Raw genomic sequence first — 23,910 nt, 5'->3', positions numbered from 1 at the left:
CAGAGACACGTATAGAATCAGAGGTGAGGCATCCCTGGACCTGTTTACTGTGGAAAACATTGAGTGGATGTTGTTGTTACCAGCGTTCAGGATCTTTAAAAGCAGACTCAGTTAGACCTCACACAGACCTCTGCTGTTCTCCTCTTCTTGCTCCAGTGATCCAGTGAGATCCAGTGTTTCAAACCAGTCGTGTGCTGCAGCAGCTAACAGCCAGCGAGGCAGAGTGCACGGAAACCTTATTCATCGTGCTGAGCTGATGCTCGTCCTTCACTCTCTTCCCTCCTGCTCTCTCCCTTCCTGAGCCTCTGCTCAGTCGCTCAGCCTGGAGACGAGGGGAGAGACAGGAGGACAGATGAGCGGGAGAAATGCTGAGAGATTCTCAGCTTGCTTGCTTGGAGGAGTCCTGTCCAGCTCCTGAGTGCTTTTGGAGAGTGTGTGTGTGTCCAAGTGTGTTCGGCTGGTGACGCATGCTCTGCTCTGAGACGGTGTTTGGAATCCTGATCGCCTTCAGCAGCGCTCACAAGGGGCCCACATGCAGTAACAGCTGTCCGCCGTGGCTGCTCTTCCTCCCTAGCGTGCGTGTGTGTGTGTGTGTGTGAGTGTGTGTGTGTGAGTTAGTGAGTGTGTGTATGAGCCTAAGCGTGCATGGGTGTGTGTGTTCTCCTCCCCCTCTTCCTCTTCTTCTTCCTTTACTCCTCTTCTTCTCCAGCTTCCTCTTCTTTTATCTCTCCTCTCATCGCTCCTTCATGTTGGAATCCTTTCCTCCATCCTCCCCCTTCTTTCCTCCAGAGGTGTTGGTAGAGGCGATGAGAGTGAGAATAGGTTGAGGGCTCCTTTTTTGTCTGACCAGCATGGATTGTCTCTGCATTGTCACAACTAAGGTAAGAGACACAGTGGGAGTGGATGAGTGAGTGTTTGAGTGGACTGGACGGAGACTCTGAGGGTGAATCAGCCGTGGAGCAGGAGGAGAAAGGATGCTCTGTGTTTCTCTAAATGTTTGCATGTGCACAGTTTTTTGTCTTCCCATCATCCTTGGTCTTCATCACCTCTTTGTTCCAGCTTTGGACCTTATTTTCACCTGTTATGTTCTGTGAAACTTGTAGTTTTAAGTCTGCAGAGTGCTCCCCTCTGTCTGCGCTCGGCAGCGCCTGCCTTCATGGCAGGAGAAGCTGTGTTGAACTTCAGTCTGCAGGTTTGTTGCTCGGCTGCAGCGCGCCGACACTTTGAGCTCTCGGTAAATGTCATGATTATTATTTTCCTCGATGAGCACATTGACATTTTTTCAGAGACACCGTTCTTAAAAACAACTTTTAAAGTCAACTCTCTGAGCCTGAATGTTTTGATGTGTTCTTCGCTTTATAAGAGACACTGGAAAAACTGCAGAGGGGAATCCTCCTGAAAGCATTTCAGTTTTTCCCTCACGTCATTTTTTTTTATTTTTGACGACCAGTACTCCTGATAGCGTGAACTGAAGGGTGTGAGGATACTTCATCAGGTCAGAAGTTTTTCAGTTCTCTGGCTTTTGATCCACAGAAGAGAAAAAGAATCAGAAAATAATCAGGAAGGAAGAAACTTAAAAGAAAATTATGTTCTGTCATTGTTTCAGTCAGTTATTTTTTCTTATTCTTAGGCCCACTTTTCCATCTAAATCCTCTTTAATGCCAAAGATTAAAGTCTTAATTTAGATTTTATTCTTATATTTTTCTCTGATTTCAAAGTCAAAAATCCAAAAATACTTTTTTTTTAACTGGCCTAACCTCCAAAAGAGCTGAATTTTGTCTTTACCATTAGAGTTAATCACTTGGATTTGCCTTAAAGGTAGTCTGCAGGATTTTTCTAAAAAAAAAAAAAAAAAAAAAAGTCAACTTTTACAGGAATCATCCTGTTCGATCATCTCCTATTGGCCTCTGTACATGTGTGTCAGTGTCTGTGTCTGCCTCAAGTCCCTCCTCTGAAAGTTGATGTTTTGGTTGTGTCGGGACATTTTTGGGTGGAGAGTAAGAGTGGTTATATCAGCCAATCCCAGAGTGCCCAGTGTGCAAGTGACTTTGTGTGTTGATAACAGCGATTGGAACCTAAGAAGAAAAACCCAACCAAAGTAAAACAAAACGCCAAACAGATAAACCTTTTAACGGGCACTTGGAGAGCAGCTCAGGATGAACAGTGAGGAGTTAGCTTTCTGCTAAGCAGGTATGTGTCAAATACCTGTGATTAGCTTGAGCTAACATGCCAAGTCAGGTACAACATAGAAACATGATGCTTCAGGTGGTTGCTGGGCAAGTGAGTGTGTTTAAGTAACTTCAGTCGGAGGCTGTGGGTGTGTGCTGCTGCTGGCACTGATCTGAGGAGAGGGGGCTAACAAGTAATAAAAAATCCTGCAGACCCCACTTTTAAACCTGGTTTATACTTCTATGTGACCCTATGCCAAAGTGGCTAACCATAGACTTTAATTAATGGATGTGGTCTCCCTGATGTCACCCGTCTGTTGAAACAGAGTTCTGCAGCAATTTATCGACAGGAGTTATTTTGGAAATAAGGCGGGCTTTGAGCCTCTAACAGCTACAGGGTGACAGTCAGCTGAGCTGTGCCTCTGATTGGTTGCACTTGCACTCTTGATACCATCTGAACTGCTAAGCTAGAAAAAAAATGTTCCCTCTCCTACAATGTGTGCTGAAAGCAAAATTAGCGAATCAGACAGGGGACAGGTTTTTGTAACAGGCTGCAAACATGTTTAAATAAACAGGTTTATTTTTGCTGCTAAAACTGCTTATTTTTGTCTTGGTGTGTTTGTGACTTCCAGTCTTTCCAGAGCTAGCCTCTGGCTCCTAAACATGTAGATTTTCAAACCTGTTAACATTCATATGTTGTAGAAATCCCCAAATCTTTCTGTGAACTGATCAGAATTCTGGTCTTGTTCTAATAACAGAACAATATCTTCACCAGACTTGCTACAATGATGAAGTCATCACATAATGGTACATTGGAGGGGTGGGCCTCAAACACCATAGTCTTCCCATAGCATGCCCTAAACTGGCCTACTGTAGGCTGGCCAATCAGAGGGGAGGAGGTTTGTGGCGTAGGGAGCCTTAAAGAGACAGCAGCTAAAACAGAGTGCTTTTGACAGAGCCTAAAATTAAGATTTTCACTAACACCAGTGTAATTAAACTGGAAATCATTTAAAGCTACAGAGGGGGCACCAGATGGACAGAATAAAGACCATTACGAAAGCTCAATATACCTACTTTAAAAAAACAACAACAAAAACAAAAACAAACAAAAAAAAAACTAACAAAAAATGTGGTCACCCTTAAGCATTGATATCAAAACATTTCATTTTATTTCTACTAAAGAACAAAGCAGAGGACCATAAACAAGTCCAACATAAGTCAGACTGACAAATAAATAACCAACAACATTAAAACACACACACACACACACACACACACACACACACACACACACACACACACACACACACACACACACACACACACACAAAGAACTTGTCAGTAAAAGACCCTGCTACATGAACTGAGCCTGAGAGAAGCACAGATGTAAAGTAAACTTGCAGTAAAAAGAGATGGAAAAGATAAAGAGATACAAAAGCAGTTAATGAAAAGCTACACTTAATGACTTAAAGTGTAATGATCATCTTTTATTATGACACAAGGGGATAAAGTGATTGATTTAGGGGGAAAATGAACCCTGACTCGTTACAGAGCTACTAATCATGCTTAAAGCTTGTAGTTCGACCTTCACATTAGATCTGTTAGTCTAAAGAAGCACTATACACCCTGCCATCTGGTTTTATAAAGTATCAGACACGGGTAAACAAGAATCAAGTCAAGCCGGCCTGGAAAGCAGCTTGGCTCCCAGCCCTCAGAGCCAAAGCTGAAGACAGACAAAAACAATCAGACTAGTTCTGTTAGAGACTGATTTATAGTCTTTGTTCAGAAACAGAAGATGACAGGTTTCATCTGTGGTGCATCAGAATCATATGATCTCTAATCCAGCACCAGGTTTTAACAGGGGACATGTGGACCTGCACTGAAGCTGCACTGGCTTCCTACAGTCTAAGTGAATCGGAAAGAGCTTCCTCCATCATTTATGAACACAGATCCATGAAGTGGTTTTCAGCCTAAGTATAGACACAGGTCAGAGAGACAGAGTTAGCCCACAGCGCTAGCACTCATGTTAGGGATGGACACGTGTGTCTCTGCCATCTTCACATGTTGTAGAGTGAACACGTTAGAACAGCACAGATACCTTTGGTCACTCCAGCAGCTAAAAGCTGTGGTTAAATATTCACTCAGAGCATTTTCCAGTCAGATGGTGAGCTGCCCTTCACTCAGAGCGCCTCCTGCTGTGCGCTCTCCTCCTGTGAAAACTGGTGTGGCATTAAAGGCTACCTGGTGATCAGGGTACTTTTTAAAGTTTTCAAAAAGTAAGCAGAGCATTTTAGCATTTTGACTAATTTCACAGATTCCCCTCCACACCTGAGTCTTCACGTCGTGGGCCAGGTCTGCACAAGCTGCTCTGTAGTGATCTGTAGTTGTGATAAATCAAACTGATTGTTTTTGTATAGAGACCCTCAGCAATGTATTCTTCATCTGCTTCAGATTTCACCATATTTATCTCTTTATCTTAACATGGCAAAGCTCGTTTGAACCAAACAGTTCTCTGAAATCTAACTAAAAAAAAAAAAAAAAAAAAAAAGGTTAGCCTGCGCTTTAATAGGGGCCACAAAACTTCCTCCATGCCTCTGAGCATCTTTTGGTTTTATTCAGTTTGCTGTCAAGACATGTTGTTAGTTACAGCTGTTTCCTGCACAACATATCCCAGAATGCACTGCCCATCAGTCATTTAGACTAAAACGGAGAAAGGAACTTACTCACAAAGTCCTCCAGCTCTGCCCAGTTTACTTCTGACTGTGACTGAGATAAGCTGTTAGCATCACCACTCTGTGCTGCACAGAGCTGAGCTGTGAGCTTTCATCCTGACAGAGATAAACTCGATCCACAGACGAGATGAGCTGATGGAGAGTACAAGTCCTTGATGTATTATTCCTAGCTCATTCAGAGGTGAATTGTTGTTTTGGTCCCTGAAGAGTTTGAGTGTAACAGGTGTTATAAACACCACATTGCAGTTGGCATCAGCTCTAAGCCAACAGCGCCTCTCACTGTGTGGAGCTGTTAGCACCAGTAAGATAAGATTGTCCTTTATTTGTCCCACAGCGGTGAAATTTACAAATAGCAGCAAACAGGAAAGTGTTTGGAGCAAACAATACAATCAGAATATATAAAATAGAAGAATATTATAGCTATGACCTAGGAAAAAATATGTTACATATTAAGCATAACATAAAGGTACCGTCCCCCTGTCAGCCTCCACCACAGAGTCCACAGGTCCACAGAGCAGCCCATACTGGCCTTCTTCACCAGCCAGTCTTTCTCTTTTGTGGAGGGGAAAACCTTCCAATGTTGCATTCATGTCTGGCCATGTCTCTGTAAAGAGCATGATGCTACCATGGTACTCCCTCTCGTGCTGGGTTAGCACAGATAGCTCGCCCATCTTGTTGGTGATAGATCTCACATTCTCCATAATGATGGATAGATGGACAGGTCGATGTCATCTCTTTTTAGCCCATGCTGGAGCGCCAGCAAGATGTCTTCTACTCAGCTCATGGGGAACATTGGGCCTAGCACCAGTTAGTTAGTGCTAACAGAGGATCTTGTGTATAAGAAAATGCAACCATGGTTACTCTTAAGATTCACTGCAGATGCAACCAATTTGGTGTCCATGACCAACAAATGAGACATAGGGCACAGTCACACTGGCCGTCCAAACCATGCCGTGCTTAAAGTGACACTCCAGGATGGAACAAGTTGGGTCCTATCACAAGGTTTGGGGCAGAAATTACCCCAGCAGTGTTTTTGTGCAGCAGAAGCCCAGGGTGCACGCACCAAAGACCCCCTCCCTGCTCCTCTGCTGGTTTCCTCTGCACTCAGACGGGGCCATATTTCACTTGACCAAAAACACAAATAAACGGACTCCCACCAAAAAAATCTGATATCGGTCTGCATTCATGCTTTATTTAGAGAATTTTCAGTGAAACTTTCACACAAAAATGCCACTTAATAAGGCTCCAGTTCTTATCGTGTCTCTTCGTCCTGGCAGACTACCTGCGTTTGTTTATATCTGGCACGCCGCGCGCGGACTGAAGCGGCGAGCGCCTCATAGCCAGCTGTGGCTCTGCAGCGGAGGTAGCGCCGTTTTACGACACAATGAGAACTAGAGCCTTATTTAGCGGTGTTTTTGTGTGAAAGTAACGCGCCGAAAATTCTCTAAATAAAGCGTGAATGCAGACAGATTTTTTCTGTGGGAGTCCGTTTATTTGTGTTTTTGGTCAAGTAAAATATGGCCCCGTCTGAGTGCAGAGGAAACCGGCTGACGAGCAGGTAGGGGGTGTTTGGTGTGAGGCGCCCCCCCCCCCAGCGCCTACGTCATCATGTGGCATCTGTTTGCATAAAGTGCGATCTCATCCTAGTGAGCACAATGAGACACAGACAACTTTGCTACAACTTTAGAGACTTTTACACAAATGGTTAGTTGTTTTTGTCAGACACAGCCCTGTTACACCCCTGCTTTGTTTAAAATGATTGTTGAGAGGTGTGCTTGCGGTGATCAGACGTGCTACATGTGTGCTCGTGGTCATGCATGAAGTAAACAGTGCTGAAGCCCACCTCTATGAAGCGTGCCAAAGCAGAGAAGTGAATCGACCTCAAGCACGGTTGCGGTCGCGGTCACACTGGCCATTCGAAACGTGCTTTAGGGCTAAAGCGTGCTTAAGCACGGCACGATTTGCCAGTGTGACTGCGTCCATAAAAAGTAGTGACAGGCTCTAAATAGAACTAGAACTAGAACTAGAAGAAAAAAGGCAAGAAAGAGAGCGACTGTTATGAGTGGCCACTCAAGCTGCACCTAGCAACAATAGAATGATGTCAGCGAATCAGCTGTGATTTGTAATGAGGCTCATTTGGGTGGGTTTATTTAACATGAATGAGTAATAGATCATGTAAATGTATGCAAACAACACTGACGCACAGAGACGCAGTTTGCTCTGCAGAGCAGTTTGTGGAGCATTGAAGCCTTTTATCAGACGATGCCTTTTGGCCCATTTGAACCCGTTCTCCAGGCGCAAGAGCTGAACAATCTTTGCCTGAATCAGGCTCTGAGTTTGAATGACGTTTGCCATGTATAAAGCAAAGCAGTAATGTTCCCCTGTGTCTTACTCTAAGCAGATATTTTGTTATTGCACATTGGTTAAAGGCTGATGTGCAGCATGGAAAAAGCTGCTCGCCACAGAGATCTGAAGTTTAGGGTTTAGAAATAGAGGTAAACTTAGATATCTGTAGTTCTCAGCCAGCATCAAACTGCACACAGTTAGTGGGGACCTGGGGGAGTTAATGACGGCATTATTGACATGCTTTATATAAGGTTTAACTTCAGCCCACACAAAGCTCAACCTAAGATTAGCTCTCTTCCTATCTCTAAAAAAAAAGCTGTCAGTGAACGTGGCAACAGGAGACAGGAGACAGGACTTTTTAGTGGAGAAAATGAGAGATGTGGAGAAAGAGGGTATGGGAGGGCTGAATCCCTGTTGTTGACCTCAGGGTGTGAGTATTAACTGCTGTTACCAGCTCTTATGGTTAAACTACATCTAGTTAATGTGTGTTACTAAGTACCCAGGCCTTTATAAATACTCAGAGCGCAGTCACTAAGCAGCGCTCCCTCTCAGTGCTCGTGTCACTCTGAATATTAAATCCATCCTTCCACCTTAAGTATTCTGGTTTTCTATAATGAATGTGCACGGCTTAATGATATGCAGTTCTGTTTCAGTGCCACATTATGTAATGCTTTGGGGGCATGATGAGTATACCGGACTGAAGCTCAGCGTGACAGAAAAAAAGAGGGGGGAAGAAATCACTCCTACACGAGTGCGTTTACACTCTGCTCCTTTTTCTGTTTTTAGACCATCTCTTCATCTGGAGTCCAACACTCTGTGCTGGACTTAAAGTGCCGAGGCTGATCGTCACACGCTCTGAAAACAGACAGGATAGGGGGTCAGTTTGGGATCCCAAATGTTGCGTGTTGCTCCAGCTGTCAGCAGAAGGTTCTCAGAGAAGCAGGTTGATCTGTGTTAAAACTCTGGTTTATGGCTTGTTAGTCCCCACTGAGCAGACAGATGTTCAAAGGACATCTTTTTTATGCCATTTTTTGACATTGAATTTGGTCTCCTGAGGGTGCAGACTGTTACTCCAGAAGTAACAGTGTTACACTGCAGACGTTTTAGACAATCTTATTGTTTTTATCCTACTTCTAGTTTCTGTAGTCCAGTTTCTGAAGGTTTCATCTGATTTTCTCTGCAGCAGGTGGTAACTGTAAATACATTTTATTCAAAAATAATGTAAAAAATTAGACTCCCAAAAATGCTGTTGCAAAGACGCCCTTTGACCATTTGTTTGCGCAATGGAAAGGTACTGTGGACGTCATAAACAGTGGCGTTTTCTCCTGGAGGCCAAGGGAAGCCATGCCTCCTCTCTTTTTTCAGACTGTAGCTGTGATTCAATGAAAATATTCCTTTTTAACAGTTTCAATGATTCTTCTGTGTTTTGTCACTGTCATCTCTTCCTTACTTCTCTCCTCTAGTTATTGAGCATTTTACAATGTGTAAAACTGCGCCCTCCTAAATGTTCAGTGGCGAATGCGTGGTGAAAATACGATACTGCACGCTGTTGTCCACAAGGAAGCCAAGCTGATTTGGCGTCCCTTGGTGAAAAAAAAAAAGAATGATTAACCAATCAGATGAGGCTGCGGTCCTGACACTGCTCACCTGTGATTGGCCAAGATTGTGTCAAGGGAAGCCACCTCATCTTTGGCCTCAAACCAATCAAATCACAGTATCGTCATCATCAAGCCACTGGATGAAATCAGGGAGGTTAGCACATTAGCAGTGTGCATGAAGCCGCCGGTTGTGTGTTTAAGTGGGCGGTTGAATGAATTAATAAGATGTTTAAGCTAAGTCAAGAGGACAATGTACGTGTGTGAATGAGTGAGTGAGGGTGGGAGAGTGAAAGGGCGTGTGTCGGTGTTCAAAGTAAGTAAAATAAGCTCTCTCTGGGCGCTCTAACAGGTTGTTCCGTTACATGAAATAGCGATACAAACTGCAACATAATAATTTATGTACCACAGATTAGAGGCTTTGTCTCACTTGGCTTCCTCAAAAAAAATCTCCACGCCACGCCACTGGTCATAAATGAACATTCAGCAGACGTCAGGAAAAGACATCGCGTGGAGTAATGGATGCACCTTCAGGAGACCAATATTAAACGTCCAAAAGTGACGTTGAAAGGACGTCCTTTGAAAATCTCTTAGTACAGTGGGCTCACTCACTCATTCCAGCTTAGACGTCCACTTGATGACCAAAAAGCCAACATTCAAATGTTGTACTGCATACTGACGTCCAAGCGGGGTTGTGGTTGGACGTCCAAATAGTGGACCTGCTTTGAATGTTGTGTAGACGTCTAGAATTGGTCCTGGACGTCCATCAGACTAGACGTCTAATGTTTGGTTGGTTATATAGCTTGAAAGCGGATATGAAGCCCTCTAAAGTTAGCTCAGTCCCCTCTCAAATGCTGTACATTTGGTCTGGGAGTTGTTAAACTCCCATTGTGAAAATTGTGAAATGTTTCATGTGAAAAGTTGGTCTCATATCACAGATTTAGTTGGCATAGCTATAAACCAGAGGCCAGGCCAAGCTCTCTGTGCATGCTGCGTGTATCAAAGCTCAGTGACCTTGAGGCTCATAAGAGGGCAGGCTGCTCGCAGTTTTCACAGCAAGAAGGTTCCTGGATCTTTCTGTGAAGAGGTGTCTCCTGTCCTTGAAATTTTTCCAACTTTTCATTTTTACAGTGCATGTAATGACAGTACCTGGCCTCTGAAATCGGAGCTTTGAACAGCTGTGGAGCTTATCTGAAACTGTTAATTGTGACGTGTCACCTAGAACTGTTATGACTGTCATTTTTTTGTATTTGTTGTAGTAATTGGTTGCAATGGGCCTATGTTTTTCTCTACATCTCCAATATTTTATGATTTTTGGGATGCTCAGTTTGCTTTTTTAACACCAGACCATGTGAAACAGTTTAATGATGATGATGTTGTTGACAGACAATTTCAGGAGCCAATTCCCCCAATAGAAATGCACATCACATGTGAGATAGTTTGTAGGATTTATTTAGGGATCTGACATCAACTTTCTAGATAGAAGTAGAAAAATATTTCACCCTCTGCAACCGGATGATTTATCGAAGATATTAAGTATCAATGCTGGATGTTCAGACTTAACGTGCGCAGATTTTCAAACCTCTACATATTCATGTGTTGTAGGAATCCCAGTAAACTGATTAAAATGCTCTGTTCTATAAATAGAAGCAGATCTTAACGCGACTTGCTGAAATTAGGTCATCACTGAAAGATCTCCTAACTGCTTTATGACATGTTGGAGAGAAAGGCCTTAAACACCAAGGTCTGACCATAACTGCTCCTGACAGGCCTCCAGAGGGCTGGCCAATCAGAGTTCAGGGGGTTTGTGGGGTAAGGAGCCTTAAAGAGACAGTAGATTGCACAAAGTGTTTCAGTCAGAGGCTGAAATAAAGTAGTCAGTTTTCAGTTTATTCAAGATTTCTGGGGTGCCGATTCGATTTATTTGTGCTTTCTCAATATTCCTGATTTTTCCGACTTTTGGTTTGCTTTTTTAACGCCAAACCATGTGATAAAGTTAAATATTGACAATTTCTACAGACTGAATCAGGTGCCATGTTCCCCCCCAAAAATGCACATCACATGTGAGTCAGAGAGAAACATTTCGGCCTCTGCTGGAGAAAAGTGGTAACTTTTCTTTCCAACCCAGCTTTTTTAACAAGCGCTAAAATGACGGATTTAAATTTGAAAATAGTAAATGAATTGATTTTTTTCTTTCACCCCTAGCAAACGGAGATTATTTTGAGCTGTAAAGTAGAGGGAAAGTGTGGAGACTAAAAAAATAACAACAATACACCCCCTTTAACTGTATCCAGACTGTGTGTGTGTGTGTGTGTGTGTGTGTGTGTGTGTGTGTGTGTGTGTGTGTGTGTGTGTGTGTGTGTGTGTGTGTGTGTGTGTGTGTGTGTGTGTGTGTGTGAATGTACTGAGCCAGACACACAAACTGTAAAGTCTGAGGTGCCACAGCTGCAACTGTAAAGCTGCTAAAAATACACACCTCACCTGCAGCACATCCTCCTGTTTCCCATTTTCAGCATTTAAAGGTGCAGTGTTGATTTCCCCCTTCTTCTCCTTGAAACCAGCTTCTCTTCAGGCCTCTTCAGGCAGGAGGGAGAGTGAACTGATAAACCCTGACAGAGTCATGACTCAATGCTGCTTTTCACCTACAGAGGAACATGTCGACCCAGAATGAGTCCTCACACCTCTGATCTCTGGCTCCGTCAGAGTGTGGGCTTTGTGATGGGTCAGCTCTGTGGAGTTTACCGTCACAGACAAGCTGCAGGATGCCCAAGCTGATTCAGTGGTTTAAAGAGTCAAACTCTGAAATGATGTAGATATTTATCTGTGTACCACACAGAGGCAGAGTTGAGAAAACGATTCTCATTAGCACATGGCCAGGGCAGAAACCACGTCTTCTGCAAACAAGACAACTTTCCTCCCACTACAGCGCAGCCTGCTGGGTGGACGTGTGATGGGCTGTGTTGCCTGGAAACAGGAATCCTTCTCTATAGGGGTGAAGAGGACAGACTTTCTGGAGTCGGCAGAAACTCAGAAGTCTCAGGCTCCTGACTGCACAACTTTCAGCGTGTCTTGTTTTGAAGTCAGATCTTGTTTGAGTTCAGACCTAATTAAAATCTGTTCTCATTGATCCTAAAAGAGGAAAAGAGTCTGAATCAACTGACCTGAACTGTGCGATGTTAGCAGTAGTGGTGTGGTCAAGACCAAGACAGAGGAAGGACCAGACCAGGGCAAGATCAAGAGTGTGAATCCTATTAAAAATAACTAATAAAGTAGACAAATTTACTTCAATTAAAGTACCATAGTTGTTTGTTAAAATCCCAGTAGACCAGTTTGTCAAATACTCAGACCAACAACCATGCCACGTTCAAAGTCTCTGAAATCACCTTTGTTCTTCACTCTGAGGCTCAGTTTGAACTTCAGCAGCTCCCTCTTATCATGTCTACATGATTAAATACTGCCATGTGATTGGCTGATAAGATATTTGTATTTACAGCAGCTGAACAGGTGTCCCTTTAGTGTATATGTCTATCTAGTCCTAATGCAGCTGATGCTCTTGCCCTGGGGTATGCAACCTTTGCTTTCATGGGAGCCATTTTTCCCCTGCTCACCGGGATTCAAGTCATTCCTGAGCTACAAAATCAACTTGTTCTTCACAATAAGTACTACAAAGTGTTTCAAATTCTATAAAAATTCAAAATTCTTGGAAAGAACTTTTGAATTGATAACATACCTATAATACAGCTCAACTCATTATTTTGGTCTTTGCTTGTCTTGCTACATATCAGACATGTCTATATAGCCAGCACGTTGGCAGTCAAATTATTCTGTCCTCACAGAATCAAAATCTGTATTTTCTTCCAGATTTGTCTTTTTGTAGATTTAGAGGCCGTTTACACGGCAATGGTTTTAGGGTGACACGCAAAAGTTTTGTTGCGTTTCAGCCTCGCGTTTACATGGAAACAGCATATCAGCAAACTGTTGAAAACGGCCTCCAGAGTGAGATTTTTCTGAAATGCTCCCGACACTGTTGCAGTGTAAACAGTATGCCGTCAGTGGAAACGCTGACGTCACGCTCTGCCTCGCGCGCGCATACAACAGGACAACAGTACCGTTGTTGCGATCCTGGTGAACTACCGTGTTGAGCTTGTGCTGCTCAATCTGCTGTATCGGCTGTCTGTCTTTCAACAAAATGTGCATCTTTTGCTCCACTTTTTAACTAAGTATTCCCCAATACACCAGATGACCGGCTCAACTCTACTTCGGTGGAGATCTCCCAAAAGCGGCTTCTGGACAAGCACCACCTACAGGCCTGGCATGCTTACTGCTGCTTTTTCAGTCCATCAGCGTTTTCGTTTAAACGCAGATTTTTTTCACAGCGTTTTCACAGCGTTTTAGCGTTTTCAGATGCAACGTTGTCGTGTAAACGGGGCCTTAGTTATCATACCAGGGCTGTAAAACTTGAGGTTAGCCACAGATGCACAGAAAGTTGGTGGGCTGTTGATGTTGTAGGAGGTGAAGTAGAGCAGTGGCAGGCTTTATTGACAGACGTGATGAATATTTAGATCAACAAAATGTTAACGCATGATTTTATTTTGTGTCAATGTCTTTTATCATCAATACCCTCTGTAAGAAAAAAAAATTCTTTGATTCAATGATATTTTTTTAAGTAACAAGGAGCCACTGCAAAGGAGTCAAAGAGCTGCAGGTTACAGACCCTTTCCCCAGCCTGAGTCTTGTCAAGAGTCTTGAAATCCTAGACTGAAGTCAGGGTCCTGGACTGCTTGGAGATAAATCAGGTTCTCTGGACTCAAATAGTGAGTAATCCACAACTTCTACGATGAAGTCTGTGGTCCAGCTCATCCACCCCCAGACCTCCTACTGACTCAGTCCACCCCCCTTCTTTCCCTCTTTCCGCCCACAGCTCTCCCTCACACTCTGCAGAGGAAATGATCATAAGGATGGTGTAGTGGGGGATCTGTTTGGATCTATGTTTGCTAATAGTGCTGAATCAATGGACAGTTACCATGGTAACAGGGAGGCTGGAACCAAAAATATATTCTATACAACGTCTTTAAAACCTCCCCACAACACTCGGAGAAAACATTGGAGCTTCTTCCCACACACTCTGTGAGATAACTCCCCAACGAGCAGGAGGTAAAAGAAACATTGTCATGGATGGATGGATGGATGGATGGATGGAATATATACACGTCATTTTAAGTTCTCAAGAATATAACAATTCTTATGTTTAGACAATTAGAAACTTATTTAAACTTAACAGTGATGCATTTCATTTTATCTGTTTTGCCAAAGTGAAGAAGCAAACTTTTTCCTTTTGATAAAACTTTAAATATGAACTTTGTCTTGTCTAACTTTTATCAGGCCTGAAAATTATTCAGCTTAATCCTAATACAATGATGTCTGACCTCAAAGAGTGAGCTGTGGGAGTCAAAGCCCTCGCCTTTACCTTTAGCAAATGTTTTTATATCTAATTTAACCTCCATTTATGTTGTTATTTTAACATTAATAGTTGAAATATTAAGTTGTACTTGTTTTTTCTTATCAGAAGGCATTTCACAACATCCCCCCACATAAAGGTGTTTTTTTTTAAAGTAAAAAATCGCCAGAACTATGGTACTGTGGGCCATTGTCTGCATTTCCACCCCAAGTGAAGACCTGGGTAGATGAAACCGGACAATGACTAAAGGTAAAGACGTCGTCAGTTAAAGACGTTTTCAGGCGCCCATAATAAGTTTTAACAGACGAAACCACTTTGCTGTCTAAAGCGTGAAGACGTCAGACACCAATTTGTTTTCTAGCTTAAAGAATGAGCCGGTTTATTGATGACTTTCAGAGAAGTTCATCCTTGTCAAAGGGTTTTGGATCATCATGAAACATTTATTAGACACACATATAAAACTAAGGTGGGGGGAGGGGGTTGAACAACTTTTGTTACCTGGATATCTACTGACACGTTCAGCTACAGGGTCACTCTTTGAACTGGAACACTGGCAGCTGACAGACATCAAATTCAACAGGTAGCTGCTGATCCTTCAAACTGCACCTCTGTGAAACTCGAGCGATAGGAATCTTAACTTCAACCAAACTTGAATATAGTTAGGCTGAGTTCAACACCACCGCTGTGGCCCCAGTCAACAATGAGCTTCAATACTCCAAAAACCAGCAACTTCACTACATCCAGAAATTGCAGAAACTGTGATAAACTGTGATTTTTGAAAAGAAAAAGTTCTGGCAGCAAACTGTCCAATTTCAAAAGTCACTGTCTCTCTGTCTCTGTCTCTCTTTCTCTTTCTGGTGATCAGAGAGGAAGAGCAGAAAACAAAATGATGATTACTCCAAAAGTACAGAGGACAAAGCACCAAGGCGTAATGGGGGGAGGGGACTTGAATCCTAATCCTTCACACTCCTTCTATCCTTCCTAGGACCTGGTTTGTTGCAGCCTGTGCTGTCTGGACTAAGCTTTAAACCCCCAGGTCCCTGCCAACAGTCCCTGTGTGCAGAGCTGTCTCTGCATCCTGAACTGTCTGTCTCAGGTTCTATTTCCTCTTCTGGTCGTATTAGTTTGGCCAAGTTACCAAACACCAAATCTCTTCTCCCAGACAGCAAACCGTCCTGACCTGACCTTCGCACATGTGAACTTGTGTTTTAAAGTTTGCGTTTGAACCATTTCCTGAAGAACAAACTACCCAACCTGGCCACATCAAACCGAGGAGAAGACCAACCTGAAAACACCAAAGCTTTCATTTACCCAGGATTCCTTCAGACCTGTTCCATCTGTTCACAGTCAGTCAGGTCTCCATAATAAACTTTTTATGACTTTGTCTTATTGAAGAAACATCTTCGCAGCATTAAAAAAATCTAACTCTGTCACATACCCTCTGGACACTGAGATTCTTCTTCACTTCTTTTGGCTTAATCTTGAACCCAGACAAGGGTTGCAAAGGTTGAGACATTCCGGGTTAACTTCAGAATAGTTTCCTGAAAATTTGCTCAGGAATTTTGGCTTGGGAAAATTGGGAATTTTCAGGGTTTTGTTGCCATAAACTTAAATTATATTTCTAAAACCAGAGTTCCTCAACTAACATTAGTTAGACATTGTGTAGCATTAATTCTAGGTTTAATAAGCACTATAATGTGTTACCTAATACAACCTAATATTAACATGCCTCGTGCCTCAGGGTACCTAAAAATGTGTTGTATAAATTCCCACCTTATTTTTAAATGTCTTTTAATGTAATTTTAATGTCCTGGAATTCAAATTCTTTATTTTGGGACCTTAAGCAGATATGAGATTAAAATGCGATTAATTAGATTAATTAATTACAAATCCTGTAACACACATATATAAATATATATATATATATATATATATATATATATATATATATATATATATATATATATATATATATATATATATATATATATATATATATATATATATATACTGTACAAAATATATATATATATATACATAAAATATAATATATATATATATAATATATATATATATATATATATATATATATATATATATATATATACACACACACACACATATATATATATATATATATATATATATATATATATATATATATATATATATATATATATATATATATATATATATATATATATATGTGTGTGTGTATATATATGTGTGTGTATATATAATTGTGTGTGTGTGTGTGTGTGTGTGTGTGTGTGTGTGTGTGTGTGTGTGTGTGTATGTGTGTGTGTGTGTGTGTGTATACATATTTATATAGCGAAGTACTGGTTTAGATATTGGGTATCAGGCGGGTACCAGCCTTTTTTCAATGTATTACTTCTTGTGAAGTCTGCTGACACCAGCAACTAATACTCAAGGCAAAAAAATCTGAAGTAAGTCCTTCCCACCAGTAGTTGCTGCTACATTGCTGCGGTTTGATACCACGGCGTCAGGTTCTGTTCAGAAAACATGATTGAACAGGGAGAGTTAACAGTGAAACTGTTTGATTTTGTACTGTAGTTTATTTTTAAAAATACTTTAACTGATAGTGATGGGTTTTCATTTTGCACTTTTGTTAATTTATTTTAAAAAAGTGTAAAATCAGAGAGAGTTGTTTCATTGGTTGTTCTAATGGTGTTTTAAAGGTTTTTTATTTTGGAGTTAATGGCAGAGTGACTCTGCTTTGATGAAATTGGTTTGTCACTGTGAATTTAAATTTTAAGGATCAAAATTACTATTGGTATCGGTGCTTGGTATCAGTGAGCCCAACATAAATGAGGAAAGGATCATCATTGGAGCGGGCAGTATGGGAATTCCTTGTTTTCCCTCAACTCCAGTTTTCCTGAGGTCGTTCTGGACTGAACATGCAGCAGGTGTGAGTGGATGGATGAGACAGCGTAAAGTCAAAAAGCAAATATGAAAGTATGTATGTGAGAAAATATGTTTCAGTTTCCAGTTTCCCCAGTTTTTCTTCTTCACTCCACTCCGTGCGTCAGGATTTATGGTGTCAGAAGAAGGAATCCTGCATCAGTGAAGGTGTGAGCTGCTACTCCTGCTTGTATTTCTCCTCAGAATAAAGCGCGGCATGTTACGTAACACTCTGTGTGTGTGCGTGTGTGTGTGTGTGAGTGTGTGTGTGTGTGTGTGTGTGTGTGAGAGCAGAAGAAGGAGCGGAGAAAAGATTTAATCCGAGCTGGTGTGAAGCACGCTGCAGAGAGAAATACTCAGCGTGTGACGTCACTCAGCGTACTCACACTGTCTGTCAAACATCTTCCCCTCTGTGTGTGAAATCTTGAGGCGCTCTAATTTCAGATATTCCTCCACCTCTCACTGAGTCACAAACCTGAAGATCACACTCAGACAGCGCTCTGTTTACTGTGAGACACAGATCCCCTCTGTCCTCTCACTGCTGCTGCCAGCCTGTGATCTGCCATGGAGCTTTGCATCTTTTGAAAGGTTTTTTTTAATGCTGTTAAGGATTCCCTCAGAGAAAAAAAAGTGGTCCTTCCACCTCAGTGTATGAACAAACAGAGCAGTAGTACTCTCACTCAGGGACACAACCTCCTCCGTCTCTCCTGGACCTGCAGATCCCGTCTCTGCTGCTTGTTTTCCATCCTTTGAGAAGATTATTTCCTTCATGCTCCTACCATGTTCCTCGCATGCTACTGTGCTCTTAGGTCAGACATGAAGGTAAGGGACTGTCACTAGTGTGTATCTGAGAGTGTGTGTGTGAGCTGCAGTGAGTGGAGCTTTAAGCTCAGATGTTCAGAGCTTATTTGGCTTTACTTACTCTATGGTTATGGAGGTTTCTCCGACTCAAAAAGGATAAACCTTCCATTTTATTGCTGTGTGGATGTGTGTGTGTGGATGTGCTCATGCTGGACTCTGTCACACCTCCACCTCTGAACTCAGCTGATTTATGAGTCAACATAGTGTCAAGTAAGTTTTGCAAATATTTAGGTCTTATGTCAGATGTTGGTGCAGAGTTTGCTGAAAAGCATTTAAGAGTTAAACATGGACACCAGCAGACATGCATCCTCTAATTGACTTTATTTTGTAAAACTGTGATTATTATTTAAGTTGATTGCTTGTGTTGACTTCTCCCTCTGATCATTTATGATAAGTGAGCTTAGTGTACTTAAAGCTAGGGTAGGTCATATTGTTTTAAACATTTTTGTAAATAACTGTCAAAAGTCATCTATACGCTGCTAGCAAGTCATACACATAGTACACTGACACTGTGATGAGAAATGTCCGTGGTCTGTATCAGCAGCTGGGCAGCAATAAGTACGCTCAATCATACATTTCGTTCCGAAATGAATGATTGGACGAGAACCAGGAAGGGGTGTGGCGCTGCGTGCGGGGCGTGACCATAAGCCTTTTCTGGGAGAGTGACAAGATTCTGGTAAAGATGACCCAATTGCGCAACTTCCAAACAAAAAACTTTAATTGTCAAGGTCCAAAAACACAAATTCACAGCTTAGCTCTGACTTAACTGTCTTGTTTTATTCATACAAGGTGCTCAGCGCTAGATTATAGTCATCACCAGAACAAACTGCACTCTAATCAAAAGAGCTCTAACAAGAAAAATTAAAAGTAAAATAAAAATGTTATAAGCCCAATGCCAAAATCGGACTGTAAACAACGGTGTACTAAAATACACATGTATGCGTAGTCATTTAGTAGCTTCACATAATGAGACACAAAGCTAAACATACACAAACACTCAAATCAATTGTTACTTTTTACTTCTGATGGTGGTTTCCAGCTCTCCGGCTTTCAGGAATTGTTAGCCAGGCAATAATAAGTCAGTCATTTCTTTTCCACTGATCAGATAAACACAAACGTACATGCTAGCATAATCGCTCGTGCTCTAAAAATCCTCATTTTTATCTACTCCTAATGTGATAAAGTGAATTTACTTACACGAGAATTAGACATGCTTTCTTTTGTTTGATGAAAAAATACCACAAATGATGTAGCAAGTTAGCTCTCCACCACTACCTGTACTCATCCTCCAGCTGTCATCTGCCTCTGCGCGTTCATGTGGTTCAGGAGGCGGGTGGGATTGCTTTAGTTGTATGGTTTGAAAACCCACCTAAGTGCTGCAGCTTTCTCAATCTTACCTACCCCAACTTTAATTCATTAATTATCTCAAGAAGATGGAGGATTAGTGGGCTGGTGACTGTAATAGGTTAGATCACAACATGCCCACACAAAGACAAGTGTTTGTTGGTTCTGAGGGACTTTTGGTGCTTGTGTATCTCTGAGGATTTGAGTTAGAATCATGGCACATTGTGGTCCTTGTGGTCTTTTAACATGAAAACTTTCTTTAAACTTTAACCCTTTCATTACCAGCAAACAGTTCTATTCTCCAAGATGACAGGAGCAATAAGTTAAGGTCAGTTTGCTGTGGGCTTCTTCAATTTAGGCAACCAAGACAATCACTCAGGATCACATATACAATGTAACAAGTTACAACAAGTGAATTTTCATGAAATTTTGGCGGTAAAATCTGTTATGTTTAAATTCAGCACTGTAAAAAAAGATGCGGTAGAATAACAGTAAAATACTGGCAAACCTGCTGCCAGTATTTTCCAGCAAAGTCATTTTTGTTATGATAGTGTTTTGTAACCCTGAGTGAGGAGAAAACACAGGGGATATAAGACCCTGCTGTCCACCGATGTGTTACCCTGCAGGGGGCACAGGGTGTCTGTGCTTCACATAACGCACATCTGCTGTCTGTGCTCCACATAGCATGGGCTGACTGGCTTTAGCCCCGTTTCCACCAGTGGTTCATCTCAGCACGGCACACATTTTACGGCGTTTCTACTGACTAATCCTGGGACAGATCCTCAAATAACCGAGACGAGCTGTCCCACTTTTTGGGACCCTTCCATAGGGGGCCAGACTAAACTGATCCAATCACAGAAGCTGGAGCTACAACACTGTAGACTGTTGACTGGTTGAAAGAATCATCTCTTACCATGTAACAGTGGCTGCTGTATTTCTCCTGGTGGCACACAGTCTTCTTTGAAACAAAACTTGATTGTTCTTATTAACACAGAGCCACATGCCAATCACAAAGAAAACAAATTGCTGGATGCCTTCCTTTGTTTTTTGTTTACTGTATCATGTTTTTGTTCTTCGTTGGATTTATTAGCGGGGTACACTGTGTCGCGCTGCTATGGCGTCACTCCATTATTTAACTGATGCAGCTATCAGCACACAGCCTACGGCGCGGGGGCACAGTTGGCTGTGGAAACGCAAACAGTGCCAGGCTTAAACAAGCCAGGTAGAATATCAAAGTAGGGATAGAAGGTACAAATAAACAAAGAATTTATATATCTAAACAAATGAAACATGATGGAGGAGTATAAAATAGTTGGAATGATCTAAAGCTCTGATGTGAGTTGATCTGGGTTTAATCTCATGTTGTCCCCAAAGAGAAAAAGGAGAAACAGTTTATATCTCTCCAGAAGCCCCTGTCTTTTGCTCCAGCTCTCCTCCTTCCTAGTTTCTGCCTCCTCTGCACCTGTGTGCATCAGCCAGCTTCAGAGCCACCAGCCGAGCTCGGTGTAAACATAGCATCAACAACAGCAACAGCAGAAAGAGTTAAAAGTTAGAGTTTGTGACTCCAAAGTGAAAAAAACAGTCCATACAGAACTCTCCAGAGCAGACACAGCAGAGAGAAACCAGCAGAGAAAGAACTGACAAGTTAAGACCAGAAAGAACGGAGTAAAAAAAAGTGTAATTTACAATAACATGCTTAGTGACATATGTTACTATGATAAACAGTATAATATTGTTACTTTTTCATATTTAAAAATAGTCAAAGACTTAGTAGAAGTGTCGGCGTAGAGCTGTAGTCAGTTTTCTGCAGTTTTTGCCAAAGATTCACCTGATCCAACATGTTTTCCTCTTCTCCCCGCGGTGTCTTCCTTCCATGGTAGCAGAGAGGCTCAACTCAGCAAAGTTCTCCTCCCTCTTTCCTCTTTTTCTTTCTTTTCTTCCTTTCTGCCCCTTCCTCCAGTCTCTGTAATCAGTTATTTGATTGAGTTGGCACTTTTGCAAAGGTTTTTGCTTTCACTACTAAATTAGCATTGCTGCTAAGCTTTTACGCTACACAATGGATGGATTTGAAGCTAACTTTCATAGCTAGTAAAGGGACATGTACACTGTGACTAAAGACGTGGAGTAGAGCTGGGTGACTAAGGTTAAATAAAGCATTGTAAAGTGAACTTCATTTTACCCCTTCTTGTCAAGTCTGCCTGCTGCTGCTACAGAGTGGCGTGTAGGAATGTGTCTTAGAGCGGTTTAGCTCCTGTCATGAAAAAAAAAAAACGTGTTCTAATGTAAAGGAGAGACAAGTTTTGAGAGATAGCTGCACAGCTGGTGTGATCAGTAGGTTTTACTCCTTGTTCCAGGCCAGTCTTCAGGGTTTACAGTCAACACAGTGATGTTAATACACTGCGTTCCAAATTATTATGCTAATGGTATTTTTCACAAATTTTCCTACATAGTTAATTTAAATAACATTCAGCATAATTTTGAAGCCATTAGCCATTAGACTTTAATACAGATGTTGTTAAACAAACCTCTAATGATAACAGAATTAAACAAATAAAAAAACATAGAATGCACTGTTCCAAATTATTAAGCACAACAGAGTTTTAATGCATTTTGTGCTCTGTAAAGAAGTCAAAATGGTCATCTGTTGACCTTATAGTATTAAGGGGTCGTATTTACGGAAATCAAAAGCTACTTCAATCAGAAACATCTTTAAACAGGTCAAGTTACATTTTAACATAGGACCCCTTGTTTGATAGCAGCTTCACTTTTCTTGAATCCATAGAACATGTGAGTTTTTGGAGAGTTTCTGCTTGAATTTATTTGCAGGTTGTCAGAATAGCCTCCCAGAGCTGCTGTTTGGATGTAAACTGTCTCCCCCTCATAGATGTTTTGTTTGAGGATGCTCCAAAGGTTCTCAATAGGGTTGAGGTCAGGAGATGATGGGGGCCACACCATGAGTTTCTCTCCTTTTATCCCCATGGCAGCCAATGCAGATGTGCTCCTTGCAGCATGAGATGGTGCATTGTCATGCATGAAGATGATTTTTTTTTTTTTAAATGCACAGTTCTTCCTTTTGTACAACTGAAGGAAGTGGTCAGACAGGAACTCCACATACTTTTCAGAAGTCATTTTGACCCCGTCAGGGACCCTAAAGGGACCAACTAGCTCCCTCACTATGATTGCGGCCCAAAACATGACTCCACCACCTCCTTGCTGGCGTCGCAGCCTTGTTGGGACATGGTGGCCATTCACCAACCATCCACTACTCCATCCATCAGGACCATCCAGGATTGCACGGCATTCATCAGTGAACAAAACATTTTGAAGATTTGTCTTCATGTATTTTTGGGCCCACTGCAGCCGTTTCTGCTTGTGTGCATTAGTTAGGGGGGTCGAATAGAAGGTTTACGCACAGCTGCAGCCTTTGGAGGATCCTACACCTTGATGTTCGTGGGACTCCAGAAGCACCAGCAGCTTCAAATACCTGTTTGCTGCTTTGTAATAGCATTTTAGCAGCTGCTCTCTTAATCCCATTCATTAATCTGACAGAAACCTTCCTTATTTTGTCTCTATCTGCACGAACTCGCTTGTGCTCTGAATCGGCCACAAATCTCTTCACAGTACTATGGTCACGCTTAAGTTTTGGTGAAATAACTAAAGTTTTCATACCTTGCCCAAGGCATTTAACTATTTCACACTTTTCAGCAGCAGAGAGATCATTTTTCTTTGGAAATAGTAGTCTGCTTAATAATGTGGAACATCCCTCTGTAGTTGTTTTTCCTTTAACCGGGCACACCTGGCAAACTAATAATCACAGGTGTTTGAGATTGACTTCAGTGATTCAAAGAGCCCTGAAACAAAGACCACTCATGAGTTTACTTAAAAATCAAAAATATTTAGTCTTAATGACACTAAAATGCAGTCTGCATAATAATTTTGAATGCAGTGTATGAACAAAACCCATGTTGAACCAGTGACAGCATCCAGGACTACAGCCTGAATACAGGGCATGCACTCAAACTGCAGCACCAAACACCAGGTCGTTGTTTAAAATAGTTTCTGTCCACACAACAGCACAGGAGCAGTTCCTGAACACCTGCAGAAAGCATGCCAGGCCAGTAGGTGGAGGCAGCAGTCCACCACATCTGCTTTGTACTGTAGTGGAAAACAAACCACTAGCAGCAATGCTGGGGAGCTGCTGTGCATCCTTCAGAAAGCTGAAGTTAAAGTTTAATTTATTTTATTTGATGCTTGTCAATAGGAGTTATCAGAGATACATTCTACATTTGCCAACTTTAAAATGGAACACAAATAGGGTTTTGTGGTGATTTGCCCCTCTATTGAGCTCTCCTCCTCCTTCTTGATGACTCCAACATGTTTTTGTTTGAGGTGCTGTGTTATCACCATTATGCTTCTCTGTTTTTCCATATCACTGATATGAAGTTTGGTGTTAACCATAGACTGTCTGATAAATAGACTGAGTC

The 23,910-nt window shown here is 41.8% G+C and overlaps 1 protein-coding gene across 17 annotated transcripts in view; it reads left to right on the top strand.

Annotated features, from left to right (window-relative positions):
- dlg2 (discs, large homolog 2 (Drosophila)) overlaps positions 1-23,910 on the top strand; it is a 240,764-nt gene that overhangs the window by 67,290 nt on the left and 149,564 nt on the right. The window contains exon 1 of one of the 17 annotated variants that reach the window (XM_074671439.1): positions 208-881. The exons of the other annotated variants lie outside the window; for them this stretch is intronic. Within the exon in view, the coding sequence (XP_074527540.1) occupies positions 852-881 (30 nt within the window). The 5' untranslated portion in view covers positions 208-851. Of the gene's footprint in view, positions 1-207; positions 882-23,910 lie in introns of those variants that run through there. 17 annotated transcript variants of the gene reach the window in all.

The sequence above is a fragment of the Halichoeres trimaculatus genome, unplaced genomic scaffold (genome assembly GCF_033239565.1).
Source record: "Halichoeres trimaculatus isolate MK-OKI-2021-1 unplaced genomic scaffold, fHalTri1.1 fHalTri1_scaffold_6, whole genome shotgun sequence".
Lineage (NCBI taxonomy): Eukaryota > Metazoa > Chordata > Actinopteri > Labriformes > Labridae > Halichoeres > Halichoeres trimaculatus.
The sequence above is the reverse complement of the archived record's forward strand: the minus strand, read 5'-3'. Positions and strand labels throughout refer to the sequence as shown.